The 25,211-nt window shown below is 34.4% G+C and overlaps 2 protein-coding genes across 2 annotated transcripts in view; one reads left to right on the plus strand and one right to left on the minus strand.

Moving 5' to 3' along the window:
* The window catches only part of LOC149775130 (uncharacterized), a 45,901-nt gene extending 30,643 nt beyond the window's left edge, over positions 1–15,258 (minus strand). Inside the window, exons 1-9 of the mRNA XM_089943396.1 lie at positions 15,110–15,258; positions 9,544–9,620; positions 8,193–8,308; positions 5,014–5,103; positions 4,342–4,482; positions 3,733–3,848; positions 2,485–2,585; positions 1,441–1,532; positions 1,052–1,164 (exon numbers count right to left, since the gene is read on the minus strand). Coding sequence (XP_089799522.1) covers positions 1,052–1,164; positions 1,441–1,532; positions 2,485–2,585; positions 3,733–3,848; positions 4,342–4,482; positions 5,014–5,103; positions 8,193–8,308; positions 9,544–9,620; positions 15,110–15,228 — 965 coding nt within the window. The 5' untranslated portion in view covers positions 15,229–15,258. The remainder of the gene's footprint in view (positions 1–1,051; positions 1,165–1,440; positions 1,533–2,484; positions 2,586–3,732; positions 3,849–4,341; positions 4,483–5,013; positions 5,104–8,192; positions 8,309–9,543; positions 9,621–15,109) is intronic.
* Positions 15,259–20,702: 5,444 nt separating this feature from the next.
* The window catches only part of LOC149775131 (uncharacterized), a 100,370-nt gene continuing 95,861 nt past the window's right edge, over positions 20,703–25,211 (plus strand). The window contains exons 1-4 of the mRNA XM_089943058.1: positions 20,703–20,846; positions 22,828–22,904; positions 23,938–24,053; positions 24,742–24,831. Coding sequence (XP_089799184.1) covers positions 20,728–20,846; positions 22,828–22,904; positions 23,938–24,053; positions 24,742–24,831 — 402 coding nt within the window. The 5' untranslated portion in view covers positions 20,703–20,727. The remainder of the gene's footprint in view (positions 20,847–22,827; positions 22,905–23,937; positions 24,054–24,741; positions 24,832–25,211) is intronic.

Below are 25,211 nucleotides of genomic sequence, written 5' to 3' on the forward strand. Positions count from 1 at the left end.
ATAATTTATTTCCCAAGAATGCAAAGTCAAAATTTAAAACGAACCTGCGGTATTGTGAATTAAATCCCAAATATTCCTACAAGATCTATCACAAGTCCACATGTAAGACGTTCTAACTGAATTCCAGTTGTGTTCCAAATAATTTCATATATATATATATATATATATATATATATATATATATATATATATATATATATATATATATATATGTGTGTGTGTGTGTCTGTCTGTGTGTGTGTGTGTGTGTGTGTTGATGTGCCTGTAGTCTTGAATGTGTTATTTGCCAATGTCTTGGGATGTGGTGTTAATAGTTTTTTGATATATAACAATAATCTAATTAAAAATATCCTTGTCTGAATTCACTATAGTGCCAAATTAATGTTTTAGTCCAAGAATATTATTAAACACATTTTAATTTCAGTGAAACATAATTTGTATTCATAAAGCCACCCAAATGAAAAAGCCCATGCAACAATAAGACTGATTCTCTTTATAATGTTAGGGCAAGATTGAAAAATCCTGATGTAAATAGAAGTATATATTTCTCTTCTTGACCTAGGTCGCAATTGCCATTTTCTGGAAATACTCTGCCAGCTTAAAAGGGAGTTCCATTTCTGGACGTTTCTAAGGTCAGAATAGGGAGTTCCATTTCTGGACGTTTCTAAGGTCAGAATCAAGATTATATTTGAACTCAAACTGAAGTAAACATGCCTACAGTTAATAATGATCTGAATAATTAATCTATACTCATAGGGAAACATTAGCTATGCATCATGTTGTTTACAAAATAAATGTCACTGGTCAGGTACGCCATTGGCTTGAATCTGGTCAAAGGTCAAATACATAATACAGATATACATAACATATACAAATTAAATATATAAGTGATACAATATACTAATAGATAGTTACAAAGGAGATTCGGTTGATATACAATGTAGACATAAATATATGTGTCTTATTTTACTTTATATATTTGTTACAAATATCTCATGAAATGCGGATAGATTTTTTAAATACAAAGCTCGGTCATTTTTGTTTTACATACACAACACAGTCGTCCAGGAGAGAGACATAGATAACGTCCGAATCACGCATTTGTTGGTGGTCAAGAGGCCAGATGTACAAATTGCCCGTCGTCCGATCTAGGTAGTATTCGCCCTTTAATAATAATAATAATAATAATAATAACAATAATAGAAGATGAAATATTGTAAGTATAGTTAACTTTCCGACATCAATTTATTTAAAAGCAAATAATGCTTTATATGTGGTCTGCAATAACATTACAGGTGAATTCAGAAGACAAATAAAATGGTCTAATTAACGATATCCTCCAAGACATAAATAACAATACAAAGAACTATATTTCCACCATTTCAAAGTGATATTCAAGGATAGTTTTGCATTATTTTTCATTCAACGGTTATTACTCACCGGTTCGTCAAGCTCTCCCAGAATGTTGAAGAACCTAAAATATCCACCTTGATCTCGAAATCCTGGTCCTGATCCGTTGCTTGCATAGTGACCTAGCACCAGCAAGTGGAAATGGAAGGAAAAAGTTCAGTAAGTGTTTGAATTAAGTTAAGATTAGAATAGAGTGCTCTTACTGCTTTATGTTAATTAAAAAGACGCTGATGAATATTGGACATATTAATTTCTTATCCCTATTGACGTGTAAAACAGCAATTTCAAGATAAACTAAATGAACAGTTATCATTAAATTCTAAACTTTATTGTTTATTCACAAAGCTGGAAGGCGATAGTGTCCTCGTGCTCCTATTTCATTTATATGGAGAGACATATCTTCTTTTCCATGAAGAATTTTTAAAATGTGGGATTAAGTAACTTTGAAACATAAATAACCCGACTCATCTGAAAATAAACGTAAAACTGGCCAAGGACTATGAAGGACAAGGAGAAAGGCTTCAAATAGAAAAGTAAGAACCGAAAGAGCATTTGGAAGAAGCAAACCTCTCTAACACAGATAAACGTTTTCCTTGTTAATGGCAGTTGCAAACGTTCTCTGCGACAGCTTTAGTTCAGCCATTCTCAGAACGTTCAATGTTCATGATATAATAACTACTGGAAATTCAAAAAATGTGGATATTCTTGTCTTCCATTAACCAGGAGAACATTTATTCGCAGATCAGTTGAAGATAATAAAGCGAAATATTAAAGAAACCACCACCTTGGAGGTAAACTGGCTTCAAATATATGTATAGTTACTTTTTCTATTTGCAAGCATTGATTTTAAATGTTATTGGAATTATGAGTTCTACTGTCACCGAACAATACCATTTTCCTTTACAATGTTACTTTGTCTCCTGTGTGAAAATTCTTCAAAATTTCAATTTTTCTCCAATATCCATTAAAGAGATGTGCATTTTCTGAGTTTCATCTTGATTTAGTATCTAGAGAAGGTGAGAAAGGCACATACGCAAGAAAGATATAGAAAGATATTACAAACGTCTGTACTACCTATACGAAGCCCATATAGAGGATGTTTTTCCAAGGTAACAGTACGGTTGGATGTGTCAATTTGTGCAACCTTGACCGACCTATCTGCCCAACTCCAGTACCTGAATATATAAGGAAAGTGATATACATAAAGTGTACAAAAATATCCGACCTTCTTGGACGTATAACCCAGAAAATCCTATTTACTATGTATATTTTAGAATCATATAAATAAATACATTATATAATAGATGTAAATGTATACCTTAAAACAATATTGCATTTTAATCCAAGTTTCCAATTTTGCAAAAAGTTGTCCCACACGTACAAAATCGTCTGCTATCCAAAATATAAACTTGTCGCTAGAACGGGATTCTCAAGAAATTCCCCGGCGTATAGTCTGTTTCTAAACTGTTTAGTAATTTTTGTACCCCATAAACGAGACTTTCTAAACACATTACATCCCATTCATTGTTGTTTCTCTTCGACATAATAGCTTACTTTTTGTATAAAATGTTGAATTTTACTTATTTATTTACAAGATCGGTTTAGTTTGCTTAATATATCTTACCATTTAATGGTAATGTTACGTTGAATATTGTAGAACTAGTTATAAACCTGACCTTTATTACTCGACGGAAATGCTGACAGAAACAGTCCAAAGTAATGTATTTAAATTTCAAAGCCCGATTAATAAACATTACATCTTTTCAAAGCTGTACGCATAATAGGCCGACACCTTGCGAGTCATAAAAACACGTGTGTCCAAAATTAATATTTTTTCAACATAATATTCTGTTGACAGTTGATTCTTTTCAAATGGTAAGCATTGCAGTATTTTATTTTCGCCAATCGGTCGAATTTGGTATGCGTTTTGTTTCAGTATTGGTGACGGAAACCTTCTGTGCTTAGAAATGCCCGACAGCGGTATATATATTTTGAAAGATGTGATGTTTTAGGTTGCAAACAATCCATAGTTTCCTTGTTTCTATTGTCGGACCGTTTGGAATAATGCTAATAAAAGTGCCTGCAAATCACAGAGAAGCCGAAACGGACTCATAACCGCTTATATTAGAGAATGGGGTTGACCGTTAAGAATTTTCGTTTGTTGATAAATTCTTATCACTGATTTGGTATCGTTTACTTGCTTCGTATGCAAATACAAATACGTTGGACTTTGATTGTTTAGGTGTTTTGTATGCAGATATACATATGTTGAACTTCAATTTTTACATATGAATGCATCAATACGAGCTCAGTCAAACTTACCAATAACCATATGTCCAAATTTCGTTCTCTTGAGTCCAGTTCAAAAGATGATGGTCTGCGTATGTAAACCTTTTGCCGTTTTGACCGTCAAGGACGTGCTCTATGTTTAAAAAGCCCTGAAAAATTAAAAATAAAACATCGATAGTTGATCACAATATTTTAGTAAACAAAGAATCATGTCACTATTTAAATATAAATTATTTAAATATCATATATGTGATCTGTGATTTGCACCAACTGCTGAAATTTGAGATTAAAAAAAAGAGGACCATTGCGAGTTTTGGAAACATATCCATAAACCTTATGCCATTCATTTATTATATTTATTTTGAGTTCAATCAGATAGTGTAATATATATATATATATATATATATATATATATATATATATATATATATATATATATATATATATATATAATGACGTTACAACGTCATACCTGGCATATTCATAACCCTCGATGTATCAGAATGTGCTAGAAAGACATGCTTTTCACGACTTTACAGGATGCGATCATTTTTTTCCTCATGTGATAAAGATACAATCATTAATTTGTACGTATTTCCAGTTCATGGAGAAGGTTACTCAGAAAGAGTTCAAGTAAGCCACCTGATTAGGATATCGTGCCAGCCTCGCTGGCTCACCGTTCCAAAATATTTCTAGTGGTGCCGCCCTCGTAATGTAAAATCCATATTCGTTGATTTTACCATAATTAGTTATCCCAGCATCTGGGAGGTGTATCACTTTTACCTATAAGAAGAACAAGTTTGGAATAAAATCTTAAGCTTTAAAGATAGATAGATTGATAGATTGATAGATAGATTCATTCTCTCATTCATGCATCGACAATCATAGCTGCGCACCTATCTACCTACCTACATAAATGAGCGAGTGAATACATACATACATACATACATACATACATACATACATACATACATAAGTACAGCTATCTAATATATCAACAAAATGTAATTATGTCCAATAATATAGGGATACAAACTAAAACCAAACTGCAATTATTTGCTCCACCACCCACCCACCAATGCTTGACTGCTTCTTTAGATCATGCATAAGGATTGATAACTTTAAAAGAACTTGTACATTCAGCAATTCACAGACATACTACGCTTGTTTACTTACACTGTATACTTTGCAATACCACGACACATAGCTTTTATTTAGTTAAACTGTACATTTCGCAGTCCCTAGACACACTATGATAGCTTGCTTTAGCCGTACACTTAGCATTTCATAGACATAATACGTTTTTATACTTACAAAGTGTTGAGCTTGAGGAGTAAGACGATGTAGAATGTTGACATCGGTAACGTTTTTGAATAGATTAACCGGAATTCTTTTTCCACCGGTCTGAACATTAAAAGAAAAAGAAATAGCAATTAGAATGCGTTATCTTATTCATTGCAACATGATTTTAACTTTCTACTGTGTTTCGTGGAAACTGCGAACCAGACAATATGTTACTCAATTTTCAATTCCAAATTGTGCGATATTAGTAGACAAAAGGGAGCTATGATCACACAGGTTTTAGTCACCCTCTCCCGACCTCGTTTTTGGAGGGTGCATACAGGTGTTAAAGCCACTATCCAATGGAAACCGCTTGTGGAATGAGGTCATGGTGTGCGAAAAGCTCGGTAGGCAATGCGTGATCCCATTTCTATGTACTAAAATCCCACTGCGTCTCAATACACCACTTACTATATTACCTATTAGAGGACAACACTTTTGAGTTGCCAGATCTCATGTCGCAAGTCGCTGTTGCCTATATTCCAGTTTTGACAAGAATGTCTGCAAATATCGCACGAAAATATACTAGATTAGAATTTAACGTTTGTGTTATATTTGGTTTTGGTTCTGAAATCACTATAATGAGAGAAATGACTATAGTAAAGGACAATGATCTGGAGAACGCATCCCGCTTACAATTGGTGGGAAGCGATTGAAGACGGCGACGTACGACGTGTGTTGCAACAGAAAGTCCTTCTCAAGCAGCCACTACATAATGGCTACTGCATAGCAAACGTTTCAGTCTAGGATGTTGCTATAAAGAGCAATTTATTCGTCGGTTTGTACTCAACTGTTTAATGATATTGTCTTGAGCACATGACATCTAAATAACGATAAAATCAATAACAAAATGTTTAACCTAGAGATGGTCACGTGGAATTAATGCGCTAGGAGTGGTAATGGAGGTTCAGCCAACTTTAAGCAAGCTCTTCCTGTCATGGCAACGAATACCATTACATGTATACAAGAACTCTTTCCATTGATATCAAAAGCAGGGGAAACGCTCATAATAATGGCTGCATAATATTGTTGCACTGACAAGCAGAAAACATTTTATTTGCCAGGTTTTCACTTTGCTTTGTAACTTTGGTCATATTCAGGTCAGCAACAACATTGCTGTTCTTTTTTGACTGAATTTGCCATGGGCAACCATAATCCAAAGCATATCGCTTGTCATCGCATACAGAAAGTCTGATAGTGTTGGGTGTTACTGTATGTTGCACGTGCTCGTTTATTTTTAATGTATTCATCCTCGCATAATGTTTATTGGCTAATTGACAAGGGTGAGATTCTTATTTCTATAGAACGCTACTAGATCTAATAACTTATTTCTATAGAACGCTACTCGATCTTATTTCTACAGAACGCTACCAGATCTAATATCTTATTTCTATAGAACGCTACTAGATCTAATATCTTATTTCTATAGAACGTTACTATACCTAATATCTTATTTTTATTTCTATAGAACGCTACTAGATCTAATATCTTATTTCTATAGAACGCTACTAGATCTAATATCTTATTTCTACAGAACACTACTAGATCTAATATCTTATTTCTATAGAACACTACTAGATCTAATATCTTATTTCTACAGAACACTACTAAATCTAATACCTTATTTCTATAGAACACTACTAGATCTAATATCTTATTTCTATAGAACGCTACAAGATCTAATATCTTCTTCGAGACAAAACCAAGTTAGGCAATTAGCTTGCCATGCGTCTCTTGCTTGTTGATTATTTCAACTTTCACTCGCTTTCTAATATTCTCCATTGTCATGCCAAAACTAGAAGACGGTCTTTTCAAACTCTTTTGTAGCAGCTTTTCTTTTTCCCGTGTTCATGTCAATATAATATTTCAGCCAAGCCTTCTGCTTGAACTTGTTCACGTGGCGAATTCAAATGGGTTTCAGACCAATATCAAGGCAATTTCTCGGATTTATTTTATCACGTACATGAAGGATTTAAATCACTTCTAAACGTCTTTGCGTTGACCGCTTACAGCATCGATGCTCTTGTAAAAGAACTGCGCTTGGTAGATAATATCATAGCAGATCTTAGTCCAATGCTGGCTTCCAGGTACAACCAATTGTATGCAAACAAATATCAACGGCAAGAAAAAAAGAAAAACAGCGACGTGGTACTCTAACAATACTGTTAGCGTGGTGGCTTTTCGAAACAGAAAACATTAAGATCTGTTAAACATTAAAGACCTTTATACTGCAGAAAAGCCGACTCGTAGCAGTTCATGTCAGCATACCATCAAAAGTGGTTTTGACAAAGTCATACAGATTTTTCTCGGAACCGATATAGTTTTACTATTCTCCTAATTTGCGTCGGATGCGGTTTGCTTCAATGGTAAAATCTGCATAGAAGTCGAACCGATCGGGTCTTTCACTGCGTTCAAATAGAAAAAAACAAAACAAACAACTAACAAATAATTTTTGTGCAAACTGTATATAGATAGCAACAATTAGCCACTGCAATCTGACAACACAGAATAGCTGTCCTCCAATAAGTAACAGAGTAAGTGGTGTCTTTGGACACAGCGTGATTTGAGTACATACGGATAGGATACGGTCTGCAGATATGCTACCACGAAAATCGATACATCGATGTCGGAAGAGTGTCACCCAAAACCTGTGCATTCATAGCCCCGTTGGATTCAAAGCCCCACATAAGGTTATGTATTTCCTCAGAAGTATATATATATATATATATATATATATATATATATATATATATATATATATATATATATATATATATATATATATATATATATATTGAAGAAACCATAGAAACAAAATGTAACGTGAGGACTTTGTACATATTTTCCATTATATATCCCGATCAACTACATATTTTGGTAATATTTCATTTCATAGCTACCATCAAACACACTGCGGTAGTCATTGTATATTGCTGAATATAATTTCACTGGTATTAATTTGTTTCACGTTAGTTTAGAGTTTCAGGCCACGATTTATTAAACAGACAGCATAAATTAAAACGTGATTCGAGTTTTGTAATGTAGTTTTTGAACGATATTGTTTCCAATGCACGGCAATCAGTTTGTAGAAAATTCAGCAAGAAATTACTTGAATGATTTATTAGTCTAAGCGCGATCGTTTTATACTTTACCACGTGCACTTCCCCGCCTTGATATGCACGAACAGTGACTTTTGCCTTGTAAAGATGATTAAACGTGAGTGTGGAATGAAGATCGTGATATCCGGGCATCAATTCAATAAACACATCTTATAAAAAAAGAAAGCACCAATTAAAGATTAGGACGTCACCCGTTATTTGTCGGAATGGAAGGCAATCTTAAAATATGACATCATACATGTAAATTCATTTTTAAAAACAGCCTTTCAATCGAGAAGGAATAAAACCTTATATTAAACGCATTGCATAAAACATGACAAATACTCGATCAAGGTTTGTTTTCTTGTGTTTCCAACATTTCGTATCTGTAATTCATGTAAATAATTTAATGTGCCAATAAGGCTAAATAACATCAATTTTCATAAATATTTCCATCATGACGTTTTGTATTCAGAATTTCTTACAGTAGAGTTGAATAAATATATATTCGTCTTTATTTACAAATGTGAATATTGTTACAAGCCAGGGGTCTTTACTTGACCGAGCGGTGTCAAACCTGTCGTGATCCCCGCTAGAAGACAAGTTTACCCCAAATTTCCAAAAACTTCCATACAACTTCAGTTGTAAATTAGAAAGCCTGACGTGTTCATTCTATACATAAATTTTACTCTAATCAATGCAAGACCACAGATTTCACAACCTGCCAAATATATATCAACCGCACATGTGCATGGTTTGTCTTCGCTAGGTTTCCGTAACACAAGCAGTCCCTTCTTATCGATTCCATTGTGTAATTTACCGGTTTCCTACCTTAAATACTATCAATGCAGTCACACCATCAATGTACACCATTAGATTTTAACAGGGACTTTGTTATTCAGGGAAACTCATTCAGTTTGGACCTGAATTCACTGCTAGTGAACCACGACATGATGGAAACTAACACTTTACTCAGTGACGTTTGCTCCTAGTAATTGGCTAATTATTTCTGGCAAAGGAATGTTTCTATTGCACCAAATTCCAATAATCAGAAAAGTAATCACAAAAATCTAAGAATTCCTTAAAACGGGGCACTATAACAAAATGCGCATACTCCAAATGTGTTATAATATTATTATAGCGTGGTATAAAAGCAATGCGTATCATTTATAATGAATGCAAATTGTAACCATTTTTGCATACATATAAAACCTCGAATGTATGTCGATATCTGCTACTATATATATATATATATATATATATATATATATATATATATATATATATATATATATATATATATATATATATATATATATATATGTATGTGTGTGTGTGTGTGTGTGTGTGTTTCTTGTGTGTGTGTGGCCGTACGTAGATAAATTCTCTATAAAATCATGCATACTATTTCCTGCAACGTCGTGAGCAAGTACTTTTGGTAAAGCTGCAGCAATAGTTAGTAGGGAACTGGAATTCGATAACCTGTTAAAAAATAACAAATATAGTTCTTGTTAAAATAATTCTGATGCAATACAATATCTTCCTAGATAGATATATTCTGATGCAGTACAATATCTTCCTAGATAAATACATTCTTATGCATTACATTATCTTCTTAGATAGATACATTCTGACGCATTATGTTATCTTCCTAGATAGATACATTCTGATGCAATACAATATCTTCCTAGATAGATACATTCTAATGCAGTGCCATATCTTCCTAGATAAATACATTCTGATGCATTACATTATCTTCCTAGATAGATCCATTCTGATGCAGTACAATATCTTCCTAGATAAATACATTCTGATGCATTACATTATCTTCCTAGATAGATCCATTCTGATGCAGTACAATATCTTCCTAGATAAATACATTCTTATGCATTACATTATCTTCCTAGATAGATACATTCTGATGCAATACAATATCTTCCTAGATAGATACATTCTGATGCAGTACAATATCTTCCTAGATAGATACATTCTTATGCATTACATTATCTTCCTAGATAGATACATTCTGACGCATTATGTTATCTTCCTAGATAGATACATTCTGATGCAATACAATATCTTCCTTTATAGATACATTCTGATGCAGTACAATATCTTCCTAGATTGATACATTCTGATGCAGTACAATATCTTCCTAGACAGATACATTCTGACGCATTACGTTATCTTCCTAGATAGATACATTCTGATGCAATGCAATATCTTCCTAGATAAATACATTCTTATGCATTACATTATCTTCCTAGATAGATACATTCTTATGCATTACCTTATCTTCCTAGATAGATACTTTCTGATGCAGTACAATATCTTCCTAGATAAATACATTCTTATGCATTACATTATCTTCCTAGATAGATACATTCTTATGCATTACATTATCTTCCTAGATAGATACATTCTGATGCAATACAATATCTTCCTAGATAGATATATTCTGATGCAGTACAATATCTTCCTAGATAGATACATTCTGATGCAGTACAATATCTTCCTAGATAGATACATTCTTATGCATTACATTATCTTCCTAGATAGATACATTCTGATGCAATACAATATCTTCCTAGATAGATACATTCTGATGCAGTGCCATATCTTCCTAGATAGATACATTCTGATGCATTACATTATCTTCCTAGAGAGATCCATTCTGATGCAGTACAATATCTTCCTAGATAAATACATTCTTATGCATTACATTATCTTCCTAGATAGATACATTCTTATGCATTACATTATCTTCCTAGATAGATACATTCTGATGCAATACAATATCTTCCTAGATAGATATATTCTGATGCAGTACAATATCTTCCTAGATAGATACATTCTTATGCAGTACAATATCTTCCTAGATAGATACATTCTGACGCATTATGTTATCTTCCTGGATAGATACATTCTGATGCAATACAATATCTTCCTATATAGATACATTCTGATGCAGTACAATATCTTCCTAGATTGATACATTCTGATGCAGTACAATATCTTCCTAGACAGATACATTCTGACGCATTACGTTATTTTCCTAGATAGATACATTCTGATGCAATCCAATATCTTCCTAGATAGATACATTCTGATGCAGTACAATATCTTCTTATATAGAAACATTCTTCTGCAGTACAATATCTTCCTAGATAGATACATTCTGATGCAGTACAATATCTTCCTAGATAGATACATTCTGATACAGTACAATATCTTCCTAGATAGATACATTCTGATGCAGTACAATACCTTTCTAGATAGATACATTCTGATGCAGTACAATATCTTCATAGAGAGATACATTATGATGCAGTAAAATAGATATGATGCATCATAATATCGTTCTACATGGAAGTATTCTAGTGTTGTATATATCTTCCTAAAACTAAATTAATCTCAACCTGGGCATTTTCAACGCTTTTGGAAAGAACTATTCACGGTTCAGATGTGTCAGCGAAATCAAGAAATCTCTGTGGCATCAATAAATTCAAATAAGTGTATATTGTTTTATTACAGAACATATTGATCCACATCAATGGATGAAAGTCGCAGAATCTCTACGTTATGACAGTAGGCTAACTGTAAGATTTTCTATCGATTTAAACTTTTTTTTATTTATACAACTTCTTGTTTGTCAAGTGTATAAACTATTGACTTCTACATCATAATTTATATTGATAATCTAACTTGCAATTGTTACTTACATAAGGCATATTTTATTGGTCGAATTGATGTTTTAGTGGCCAGATTTTGTATGTCTTTGGTATGGCTCGGTTCGGTTTGAGCCCACGACCTTCCACAAGCGAAGCAGACGTTCTAACCACTAAGGTCACCGGAGCGGCATTCTTCGTGTTATTCATGTAGCTATTTCAGTATTGGTATACTAAATTATGTATTGGTCATATATCTCAATTTGAATTAGACGTTTAAAGAAAATATAAGCACCGTAATGTTTGGAGGAAAGCACGCTATAAATTGGGTTAATTTAGGTTCATATTCGAAACAAGAAACAGCTATATTTCCATTGTATTTTCCATATGAAGAGTTTCGGAAATTTTGGTATAATAATTACTTCTCCATTTATGAACCTTTATTATAGGAAGAATTATGTTTGAGTTTTTAATGATTCGAAAGATGACACTGGTCAACAGTGAAATCATTACTGACTTGAAAAGGCCCTAATCTGTAGTATTTTGGTGTGCCGAACACGAATATAACCGTGAAAAATTTGTATTGGCTCTCGTTTTGAAGATATTCATATACCTCATTTTCTATGTTTCACTGTGTAAATTTCTCCAGTAGGACTGCAGCAACATCCGGAATAATGATGTAACATTGCATAATACCATCATGCTCACATCATCCACAGTTGATTGCATCATTTTCTGATGCAATGCAATACTAATGCCATGCGGCTGCTGAAGTAAGTTGACGTCAGCAGTGTACTATACATGTGTAGGCCTATTATACTAATGCCAGGCGGCTGCTGAAGCTGACGTAAGCAGTGTACTATATAAAGCCCAATCAGATAGGTTCAGCATTTAAAATATTTTAGACGTTGTGCGAGACAGTTCAAGCTACTGTTACATAAAACTTATTATTTTATCCATTTACGTACAATAAAGAACAGTAATGCCTCGAAAGTGTGTTAATACCGCGGACAATTTTTGCTATATTTGTGGGGAAGTGACATTTGCCAACCATAAGAAAAGTATCAATTCTCAAGTGAAGAAGGCATATCATCTTTACTTCGGATGCAAGGTTGGTGACCAAGACAAGCCTTGGGCTCCGCATATATGCTGTGCTACATGTACAACACAGCTTTCACAGTGGTTGAATTGCAAAAGGTCATCAATGCCGTTTGCAGTCCCAATGGTGTGGAGAGAGCCAAGCAACCACCTAAATGACTGTTACTTCTGCTTGGTTCCTCCTCTTTCCGGCGGAATAACGAAGCAAAAGAAGTCGAGAATAGTCTACCCAAACATTCCGTCTGCATTGAGACCAGTTCCACATGGTGAGGGACTTCCTATTCCAGAACCTCCAGCAGAATATTCTCTTGATTCATCTGACGAAGACAAAGGTGAGTCGACCTGTTCTTCTCCTGGTCCATCAGCATGCAGTGATCCAGATTTTCACTGTGGTGCATCATCAACCCCACACAGAATAACACAGGAAGAACTAAATGACCTGATTCGTGATTTGGACTTATCAAAGAACAAGGCAGAATTGCTAGGATCAAGACTCCAACAATGGAATCTTCTAGAAGAAGATGTCACAATTACTGCATATCGAAAGCGCCACCAGCAATTGAAGCCTTTCTTCAGAAAGGAAAGTAATCTGATATTCTGTTCCGATATTGAGGGCCTCATGAATGCTTTAAAAATCACTCATGACCCACAAGAATGGAGACTATTTGTGGACTCTTCGAAACTGAGTCTCAAGGCTGTGCTTTTGCACAATGGAAACATTCTTCCATCTATTCCAGTAGCGTATGCTGTCCACATGAAAGAGACATACGATAACTTAAGGCAGCTACTGAATTCCATTGAGTATAACAAGTACAGCTGGCACCTCTGTGGTGATTTGAAGGTAGTTGCCCTTTTAATGGGACTGCAGCAAGGATATACAAAATACATGTGTTTCTTATGCGAGTGGGATAGCCGAGCAAGGGAAATGCACTACATGAGGAAGGAATGGACTCACAGGCAGAATGTAGCCATTGGAGAGAAGAATATCCAACACCCAGCTCTGGTTGAGGCTCAGAAAATCTTGCTACCACCCCTTCACATCAAACTAGGTTTGATGAAGAACTTCGTGAAAGCCATTGACCGGACTTTGCCAGCATTCCGATACCTGCATGAAAAATTCCCTCGACTCAGCGAAGCAAAGATTAAAGAGGGAGTTTTTGTGGGTCCTCAGATTCGAGAGCTTTTCAAAGATGACCGGTTCAACAACTTGCTGGAAGGTGACGCGAAACAAGCATGGAATGCTTTTCGCCTAGTTTCTACAAACTTCCTCGGAAATGTTAGGGCAGAAAACTATAAGGAACTAGTAGAAGACATGTTGATGAAGTATAAGAAACTTGGCTGCAATATGTCTCTAAAGATTCACTTCCTTCATTCCCATTTGGATTTCTTTCCTAGCAACTGTGGTATTGTTAGTGATGAACACGGCGAACGTTTTCATCAAGATATCGCAACAATGGAACAAAGATACCAGGGAAAATGGTCCACTACAATGCTGGCTGACTACTGCTGGACACTCCTCAGAGATGCTCCCAAACAGCTGTACAAGAGTCAGGCGAAGAAATCTAAGATGTAGTCAATGACTTGATTTTTTATAGGTAGGCTATTACAGTTGACCTTTTACTATTGGAATGCATTTCGTTATGTAAACATTAATTTCTTGCAGATTACAAAGAAACTAGAGCCAATTTTGCAATTTGACTGTCATATTCGTGTTCAGCACATAAAAATTGATAAGAATTGACTAATTTTATTTCAGTAACATGACTTTTGTAAAAATTTGTTGTCCAGTGTGATACAAACCAAAATGAAGGAATGGTGTCGTCCACTTTCCATCCATTTGTACAGGCGCGTGTCTCAAAAGTCATTGAACTGGGACTGCCTCACGAAAGATATGCGACCAAGATTTTATATTAGATAGGAAACTCGCAGGCATGCCTAACGTTATTTGTGATGATATTGATATTTTAACGCCAATTTTTGTTGTTATAAACGTGTACATGCAACAGTCAGACTTGAAAATTTATTTTTCGACACCTCCTACCAACGATTTTCAATAATACGTAGATTATACAGTAAAAGAAATAAAACAACTTGCTACCTGGAAATCATTTGTTAATGAAGCAAATACATGCTATCACAAGCGCACAGATAAAGAGATTCAGAATACAAATATATTAATAGAGAAAATGAAAATTAACATATTACCCATCATTTGTATCAGCTCCACTTGGAGATACATATATGTGAAAATCAGATCCTAATATTTCTGTACCAAGAATCAAGCAAACACCCACAATACACTGTAGTTTCAAATAATGACCCATGATTAGTCCAAGCTTGTGTCATTCTGATCATTTGAGTATCTTTGCTTTAAATACATGGAATACAGAAAGGTTATCTTGGAGATAACATGACTCCAAATGAGGCATCTGGCACAACTGGAACGGAAGATATGAAGAATCTTAGATTCTGACATATAGTTCAAGACGTGTAATGAAAAGCCGAGAGTAGGGCTTTCTAACAAGCTTCATTTTGTATCTGAGAAGCGTCTTTTAAGCGTATTACGTCAGATATAAATGGTGGAACCCCACCCCACGACCCCAAATATTCCAGGTTGAATCTGTTCATGAATCACAGTAGTACAGATGCTGACTGTCAGTAAAATATTCTCTTGCTCAAGGTTACTTAGCTCTTTCCGAAATTACTAATTCCAGCAATTAGCTTAATTAATTAAATTAACACACGCCATCATAAACACGCACACATTCACACACACACACTATTTTGTTTCTTCTTCTAAATATGCAGGGTGCTCCAAAATCTAAGTGTATGTATGTATGTGTAGACCTTTCCGGTGGGATAAGTGGTTAGAGCGTCCGCCTCGGTATCGGAAGATCTCGGGTTCGAACCCCGACCGAGTCATACCAAAGACTAATAAAAATGTTACTAGCAGCTGCCTGAGTGTGCGTACAGCATTAGGAGGTTACTTTTAGGACTGGTCGACCTAGTTTCAGGTGGTACATGATGCTATATGTCTGCGGCATAATGTCCTAGTGCTGAACATCAGTATGAACATCCACAATAGTGACATTGTAGCGATATGAGTGAGAAATTGTTAAAGGTACCTTACAAATCTAAGTCACAAACAGACAGATACACATACAGACACACATACACGCACACAAATAGATACACACAGAGACACACACACACACATACATACACACATAGATGGGGGTGATTTTTTAAATACAAATTTGTCTAATTCGTTAGACGTGTTTGTATGTAATTCGAATATTCGTCGATATTAATAGAGATCAAATCCTTCCCCTTTTCTTTGACTACTTTAACATTTACTGAGAGCGCCACTCCCAGCCAAGATGCAAAGAAAAGCCTGTGAGCTAAGTCAGCTAAATGTAATTAAGAAGCAGCAGTGCATTTGTCTAGGATTCAAAAAAATCTTCAAACTCAGTACAAACTTAAAGGTTCCTTTAGTGCTGAAGACGGAAAGCAAAGGGTAGAAATTTCTTGTTCAGTTGAATAAGGGGATAATCTAACAAAGTATTTGGGAAGTGATTTATTTCAAAATCAAATTCAATCGGACCTTTGGCCAATCAATTAATTAAATTTGGATACGTCGATTGCTGGTGTCCGAAATCTGTGTTACTAGTATATACCTAACATGTCTAATAGGTCTGGCTCTTTGATCTACGAAGCTCCTATTCAGACTTGATACGCTATTGTACAGAATAAACGAGGTTAATAACACTAATTTATGTGTAAGATGGACGTTACGATAGGTCATACATGGATTTGTGGTTTCTGAAAACAGTATAATGTAATATATGCCATGGTCAGGAACTACTTCCTGCCAAAACCACGTTTCGGAGTAGATCAAATCTTTTCATCAATAAAAAGGGAATCCTTTTAAAAACGTAAGTCATTTTCAAAACAAAATATGAAAGGAAACGTGAAGCATTCACAGCATGCAGAAAGCAGCTCGAGTCATATATTTTCAAACCTCGTTTGATACGTGCCAGCTAACATCACGACTCGAGTAATATTCTGTTAACATCAAAATATGAACATATACTGCACGAAATATTCCCTATTTCATGCATGTTGACCACAGGCTTGGAGTGCTTATCATTATACATTTGTTTCCAAGACCTAGTCGTACATAACAAATATCGTACAATGAGAATGACAAAGAAATATAAGTAGTAGGGAAATAGTTCATCGTGGGACTCTTCACCTGTTTTGTTTCCACAATAATTCACTTTTATTTCTTTCTTTTGAAAACCCCTTAGCCGCCTCTTTCCCCTATCCTATTAAAATGTATTTCAAACCCTTGGTCACTCGTCTTTAAAATTGAACGATACAACCTCAGCAGTGACACAGATAATATTATGAAACACCTGTGCAACTGCACTTCATAATTGTATGAAAGACTGGGTCAATGGTCTTCTAAAGTTTCTGAAAAATAACTTGGCCACTAGTATTAAAATTCATTTGGAGAAAGCCTTGTGCCACAGGTCTTAACAATTTTATGAAAAAAGACTAAGTCACTTTTCTTTCAGAAAAGTTTGCTAAGACTTGTTTTTTATTTTGCATTCTAAATTTGCTCCAACAAAGACAGTAGGCCCCTGCTCCTCAAAGTTTTAATTAAAAATCCTGGGTTACTGGTCCTAAACATTTTACTAAAAGCTGGGCGCAAATCCTGAATATTTTAAGAAAACCCATAGACTTTCAGCATTTATTATACGCCAGTAATATAAAATAGAATGACCAGTGCATAGCCCCAATATTTTAACTTTCAAATTCATTCCATAGTGAATACGAAAATATTCTGCAGTCATATACAGGTAACACCACATTAAATATTCCCCCAATATGAACTCCTATTCCGTTTTCTAATTTATGTACTGATTATTTACAATCTCTCCCATGAAATTAAGAAGACTGCCTTTTGTCAAATCATTACTTCTTGACTATTTTATATGTGGGCCTTCCACATGTATCTATTCTATCTGTGGGGTTTCCATATGCATCTATTGTATATGTGGGCGTTCCACATGCATCTATTCTATATATAGGCAATCCATATGCATCTATTTTATATGTGGGCGTTCCATATGCATATATTTTATATGTGGGTACTCCATATGCATCTATTTATATCTGGGCGTTCCATATGCAAATATTCTATATCTGGCCTTCCATATGCATATATTTTATATCTGGGTATTCCATATGCATATATTCTATATGAGGGCGTTCCATATGCATATAATTTGGATGTGGGTATTCCATATGCATATATTCTATATGTGGGCGTACCATATGCATATATTCTATATGTGGGCGTTCCATATGCATATATTCTATATGTGAGTATTCCATATGGATATATTCTATATGTGGGCGTTCCATATGCATCTATTCTATATGTGGGAGTTCCATATGCATATATTCTATATCTGTGCGTTCCATATGCATATATTCTGTGTGCGTTTCATATGTATCTATTCTATATGTGGGCGTTCAATATGCATATATTCTATGTGTGGGTATTCCATATGCATATATTCTATATGTGGTTTTCCATATGCATCTATTCTATATGTAGGCAATCCTTATGCATATATTCTATATGTGGGCGTTCCATATGCATCTATTCTATATGTGTGCGTTCCATATGCACATATTCTATATGTGTGCGTTCCATATGCATCTATTCTATATGTGGGCGTTCCATATGCATATATCCTATATGTGGGCGTTCCATATGCATATATTCTGTTTGCGTTCCATATTTATCTATTCTATATGTGGGTGTTCCATATGCATATATTCTATATGTGGGTATTCCATATGCATATATTCTGTATGTGGGCGTTCCATATGCATATATTCTATATGTGGGCGTTCCATATGCATATATTTTATATGCGGGTATTCCATATGGACCTATTCTATATGTGGGCGTTCTATATGCATATATTCTGTATGTGTGCGTTCCATATGTATCTATTCTATATGTGTGCGTTCCATATGCATATATTCTATATGTGTGCGTTCCATATGCATATATTCTATATGTGTGCGTTCCGTTTGCATATATTCTATATGTGGGTATTTCATATGGACCTATTCTATATGTGCGCGTTCCATATGCATATGTTCTATATGTGGGTATACCATATGCATATATTCTATATATGTGCGTTCCATATGCATATATTCTTTATGTGTGCGTTCCATATGCATATATTCTGTATGTGTGCGTTCCATATGCATATATTCTATAAGTGGGCTTTCCATATGCATATATTCTATATGTGTGCGTTCCATATGCATATATGCCAAGACAGATAAATAAGCTGTTGCAGACTTTTGGCCTTTCGCTAGCTGTACCGACTTAAACTCGCAAAAAATCCATATATCTGTTTATTGATCGATTGCATCCATCAATATGATTGTGTGCAATATATCTACATTGTGTCCATCAATATGATTGTGTGTAATATGTCTACATTGTGTCCGTCAATATGGTTCTGTAATACATCAACATTATGTCTATCAATATGCTTGTGTAATATATCTACATCGTGTTGATTAATATGGTTGTATATCTACATTGTGTCCATCAATGTGGTTGTTTAATATATCTACACTGTATCCATTAATATGGTTGTGTAATATATCTACACTGTGTCTATCAATACGGTTGCATAACGTATCAACATTGAGTCTATCAATATGGTTGTACAATATATCTACATTGCGTCTATCAATATGGTTGTGTAGTATATCTACATTGTGTCTATCAGTATGGTTGTATAATACATATACATTGTCTATCAATATGGTTGTACAATATATCTACATTGCGTCTATCAATGAGGTTGTGTAGTATATCTACATTGTGTCTATCAGTATGGTTGTATAATACATATACATTGTCTATCAATATGGTTGTACAATATATCTACATTGAGTCTATCAATATGGTTGTTTAATACATCTACATTGTGTCTATCAGTATGGTTGTGTAATATATCTACATTGTGTCCATAAATATGGTTGCATAATATTTCTACATTGTGTCCATCAATATGGTTGTGTAATATATTTATATTGTATTCATTAATATGGTAATTTAATACATCTACCTTGTGTCTATCAATATGGTTGTGTAATATATCCACCTATCTTCTGGATTCATTAACAGTAACGTCCTTCCACAAGATTTTATTTATTTTCTTTCTCCGATGTTGTATGATTTTTACTGTAAATTGAACTTCTGGTTTTTTCTGTATTAAGTATTTACATAAAAGCACTGTCTGTATTAACCCCAATTATGTTTCTTTGTACTTTTCGAACCTATGCTTATTCTGAGAAAACGTTTATCAGTATCGAAATGTTTTACTATTTATGGTTGATTGTTTTAAGGATTATACATTTGTATGTGTCTGTGTAATGAAAATGTAGAAACCACTTAGTAAAAATAAGGAAGGGAATATGTTTTAGACAGGTCAGCATCTATCGTACTTTGATTCATGTACTGATTGAATTTGGAATGGGGTTTTGGGGGGGTGTGGTGTGGTGGGGTTGACTACTTTTCTCTCGGTTGGTCATAACACATCTTGACTTAATGTCAGAATCTAAGATATTCCTATCAGTCGTTCCAGTGGTGCCAGATGCCTTATTTGCTGTCATGTTATCTCGAAGATAACCTTTCTGTGTGACATATAGCTAAAGCCAAGAAAGTGAATCATCTAAATGAATACACACACCTGTAACAAAAACTTACACTGACCATGGATCGTTATTTGAAACGACAGTGTTTTGTAGCTGTGATCTTGATTCTTGGTACAGAAATATTAGGATCTGATTTTCACATATATGTATCTCCGAGTGGATCTGATACAAATGATGGGTAATATGTTAACATTCATTCTCTCTCTCTCTCTCTCTCTCTCTCTCTCTCTGGGGTGGGTGGGGTGTATGAGTTCAAGATTAAGTTGAGTGAATCTGATTTTTAGAATAGTGCTTTGTCTGTCTCAGTCGTCAAAGCATCGAAAGCGAGGCTCCATGCCAGGTTAATAAACCATGGTGTTTAAAACAAAAGAAACAAAAACTTGATAGTGATCATGTATGCAAAAATGAATAACATCAATCACAATTAGATACAAAACTAATAAAAAGTGCTTTCCTACAAGTATTTAGTTATTAATAATTGACCTTAAAAGTGGGCTCTAGGTCATGGTGTAAATACTTCAATTTAATCTACTGGCAGTTATAATCTGGTCTGTGTTATCCTTCCGTGCCCATTTATACAAATTCAGGTCTTTGTCTCATATATAGACCACGACAACAAATGCTAACTGTAGCTAATCTGTTCAATCGTGTATCAGAAATTTAGCAACTACAATTTTTTCCCAAGTTTTATTCGAGTTTAGAGAGGGCGTAGGGTAGCGGGTAGCATAACATATAATTATAGGATGACAATTTGCTTTGTATTAGGAGTTAAGGAATTTCTGTTTGTTACGTATTTCCAGGGAAATAAATTATTTGTTGAACGTTTCAAAGCTTGTTGTTTTCACTCTTTCTTTTGTTACTGTTCGAGCCTAAATAAGTAACATAAGAAAATTTAATAGGAAAAATTGAAGATATTTAGAAAAGGAAATATTTAAGGCTAAAAGCTTTCGGTCTTTAATGTATATTGGAATACCCCAAAATATGGTGTTTATACTTGATTTCGCATTCAAGATGAAACATGCAACTAAAAACCAGGACCTATTCTGCCAATATTAAAACAGCATAAACAAATATCAAGATGATGTGATCTAGGATTAGATATAGGAGTGGCTGTAATATTAGATATGAGAATAGATGTAACATTGGATATGGGAGTATCTGTATCATTGGATATGGGAGTGGCTGTAACAGTTTCACTAAATTTGTAAAAATATACATTTGGTGAATTGATTAGTAAATATCCCTTAACGTAATTAAAAATTGCAATATTGTGTGGAAGTCTCACAATTCGGGTCACAATTACCTTGTTTTGAAACAAAAAAGAAGTATAATTGGGTCAATATATTCTGCAATAAACCAACATGTACTTAATTTGAATGCAAAAGCACATTATTTACTTATTTGGAATGCAATATAATATTTACTTATTTTGAATGCAATAGAACAATATGTACTTTCTATTAATGCAATAGAACACTATTAACTTAGTTTTAATGAAATAGAACATTGTTTACCTATTTTGATTGCATTGATGGCGCAGAGACTTCTTGATTTCTTCGACATAGTTGGTGTCTATTTCGAAAATATTTGAAAACGCCCTGGTCGAGATCCTTCTATTTTTTGGGGACGATATTAGATCGCATCAGAACGCATCCAAATGTACACGACTGTTGTCAGGGAATATGTGACAACATGCAGCTGGCCCCTCGTCAAAAAACTTGACTCCAAATCTCACTTGAAGATATTCTGACTAATCCATTTGCGGCATGTCTTGATTTCGAGTAATATTTAAAAGTTTTGAGTAACACTGCGTACTCGAAATGTCGAGTGATGGTTTGTGACGGATATATATATATATATATATATATATATATATATATATATATATATATATATATATATATATATATATACACTTTGGTATGACTTCTACTGTCTCGTATTATTCTGATACTTAGGGATATAGGCGTATTTTCAAGATGACGTTGATCACCTGATATTCCATATTTCAAAATTACGCAAGGAATAAGACTTGAATACACAAAATGGATGCTGAAGTGGTGATGTGCATTATTTTTTAGAGGCTATTACGGTGAATAGAGTTGTCCATGATAAATAGTTTTACTGTTATCTTAACTATATTTGTTATTCTTTAATAGGTTATCGAGTTCCAATTCCCTACTCACTATTGCTGCAGCTTTACCAAAAGTACTTGCTCACGACGTTGCAGGAGAAAGTATGTATGTTTTTAAAGTGATTTTTTCTAGACAATACATTCTTTCTTTTAATCAGCTAAAGCATACAATAATAATAATATATACATTGTATTAGTCATTGTGAACAACTGTGGTCCGCCTTTGATCCCGCACTCGCGAAAGTGCACTGACCTCAGACTGGTTCTCTGTTATCGGAAAAGTATTTGGGGTTTTGTTCTTACTGCTGTTTTCAATAATCAGGTAATGCTTCAGACACCTTTACTACAGAAACCGTAAAAATGACTTGTAGCTCATTATGCGGGTAGCCGCAGTTATTTCGGCAAAAAGCAAACAACCATCAGCTGTATATTAGTGTAGTAATTTGCAGAAAATGCATCAGGTTTTTTTCGCGTTAAATTGAAAACGCAATCCATTCAGACAATCTTGACTATTTTTTAAGATTTTTGGATTGACCGTAGGATTTGATAGAGATGTTGCGAATGAGAAAAGAATCTGAGTGGCAGAGATAGACATACATTCGAGGATTCATAAGTACGATTGACCGAAAGTTTGCGAATGGCACTTCACTGATACATGTTAATTTCATCGGTGTGAAGCATTATTTTAGCCTTTTAAAGCTGTTCGGAATATAATTAGCACAAAAGGTGCACGTTGCTTTCAGAAATCTGCATCGACATCTAAATATGTCAGTCCATAATGATATTCACAGATGAATGCATCTTTATACAACTCTATTCAAAATTCTGAATGCAAAGTGCAATAACGGCAACATTTATGAAGAATAAAATATAATTAATTAGTCTTCTTGGCACACGACGTAATAAATATGAAATACAGATATGAAGAACTGGACAAAAATCTTGATTGAATATTTGTCATTGCCACGGTAAAATGAATGAACGCATTCCAAATTTCGACCAACGTGGATCTAAAAGCTTTTTCTTGTACAAATGCATTTACACATATGCCGTCGTTTTTCACGATTGCGTTTCTTTAAAACATATAGTGGGGCGACGTCCCATCCTATAAGTTTTACTTTTTCTTTTTTATCAGATGTGTTTATTGAATTGATGCCCGGATATCACGACCTCCATTCCTCACTCACCTTTAACCATGCTTACAAGGCAAAGGTCACTGTCCGTGCATATCAGGGCGGGGAGGTGCACGTGGTAAAGTATAAAATGAACGAGAATATTCTAATAAATCATCTAGGTAATATCTGGCAGAACTTTCTACAAACTAATGAACGAGGATTGGAGAAAAATATAGTTTAAAAAAGTTCATTACCAAACTCGACTCACTTTCTTATATATGCGGTCCTTTGAAAGAAAGTGGCCTATAAATCTAAAATAACGTGGAAGGCACTGATACGAATAAAACGATATTCAACAATATACAATAACTAAGCTATACATATTTAAACTTTAAGGGATAAAATGAAGGCAACATTTGGAATTGGCAAGTGAGCAGACATATTTGTATTCTATTTTTCTTTCAGGACCGCAGTAAGAATTTGAAATCATGTTGCAATGAATCAGAGAAGAAATCTGTCTGTCTCAATATCACGCTTTCTTTCCACTTTCATCACCTTTCAACCTCCATAAATCAACCTCGTCCACTTTCATCACCTTTCAACCTCCATAAATCAACCTCGTCCACTTACTCATTGCTAGCTTGCTTTCTTTGGACTACGTTCTTAAATGACAATTTTACAATTTATGACATTGTACACAATATAAAAACTTTGCGAAAAATATTTACAGAGATAATTACAACCAATTTACGCATTTTAAAAACCCATTTCTTCGCAGTATTTCATTTATTCTGTTTTCTATTTATATTTCTTTTAATGTTCAGACTGGGGGAAAAAGACTTCCGGGTAATCTTTTCAAAAACGTTACAGATGCAAACATCCTACATCGCCTTTCGCCTCATGCTAAACAACATGTAAGTAAACAAACGTAGTAGGTCTATGAATTGCTAAGTGTACATTTTTTAAAAATTTAATTTGCTAATTATAAGTCCGTATGCATGATCTAAACAAATAGTCAGAGGTGGGTGGGTGGCTGAGAAGGTAGTAGAATAAGTGCTGTTTGCTGTCAATTTGTATCTGTATATCTGAGATATAATTTTATTGATAGATTACATGCATGTCTGTTCGGATGTATTTATGTCTGTCTGTCTGTATGTATGTATGTATGTATGTATGTATGTATGTAGTATAGTGGGGGTGTTTACGGACAATGGGAAAATACATTACAGACAGCCCCCCCCCCCTTAGGCACGATTACAGACAAGCCTTTTCAGCTCACCCTGGGCACGTTTAC

The sequence above is a fragment of the Sinohyriopsis cumingii genome, chromosome 19 (assembly GCF_028554795.1).
Source record: "Sinohyriopsis cumingii isolate HCF-2022 chromosome 19, ASM2855479v2, whole genome shotgun sequence".
NCBI classification, from domain to species: Eukaryota; Metazoa; Mollusca; class Bivalvia; order Unionida; family Unionidae; genus Sinohyriopsis; species Sinohyriopsis cumingii.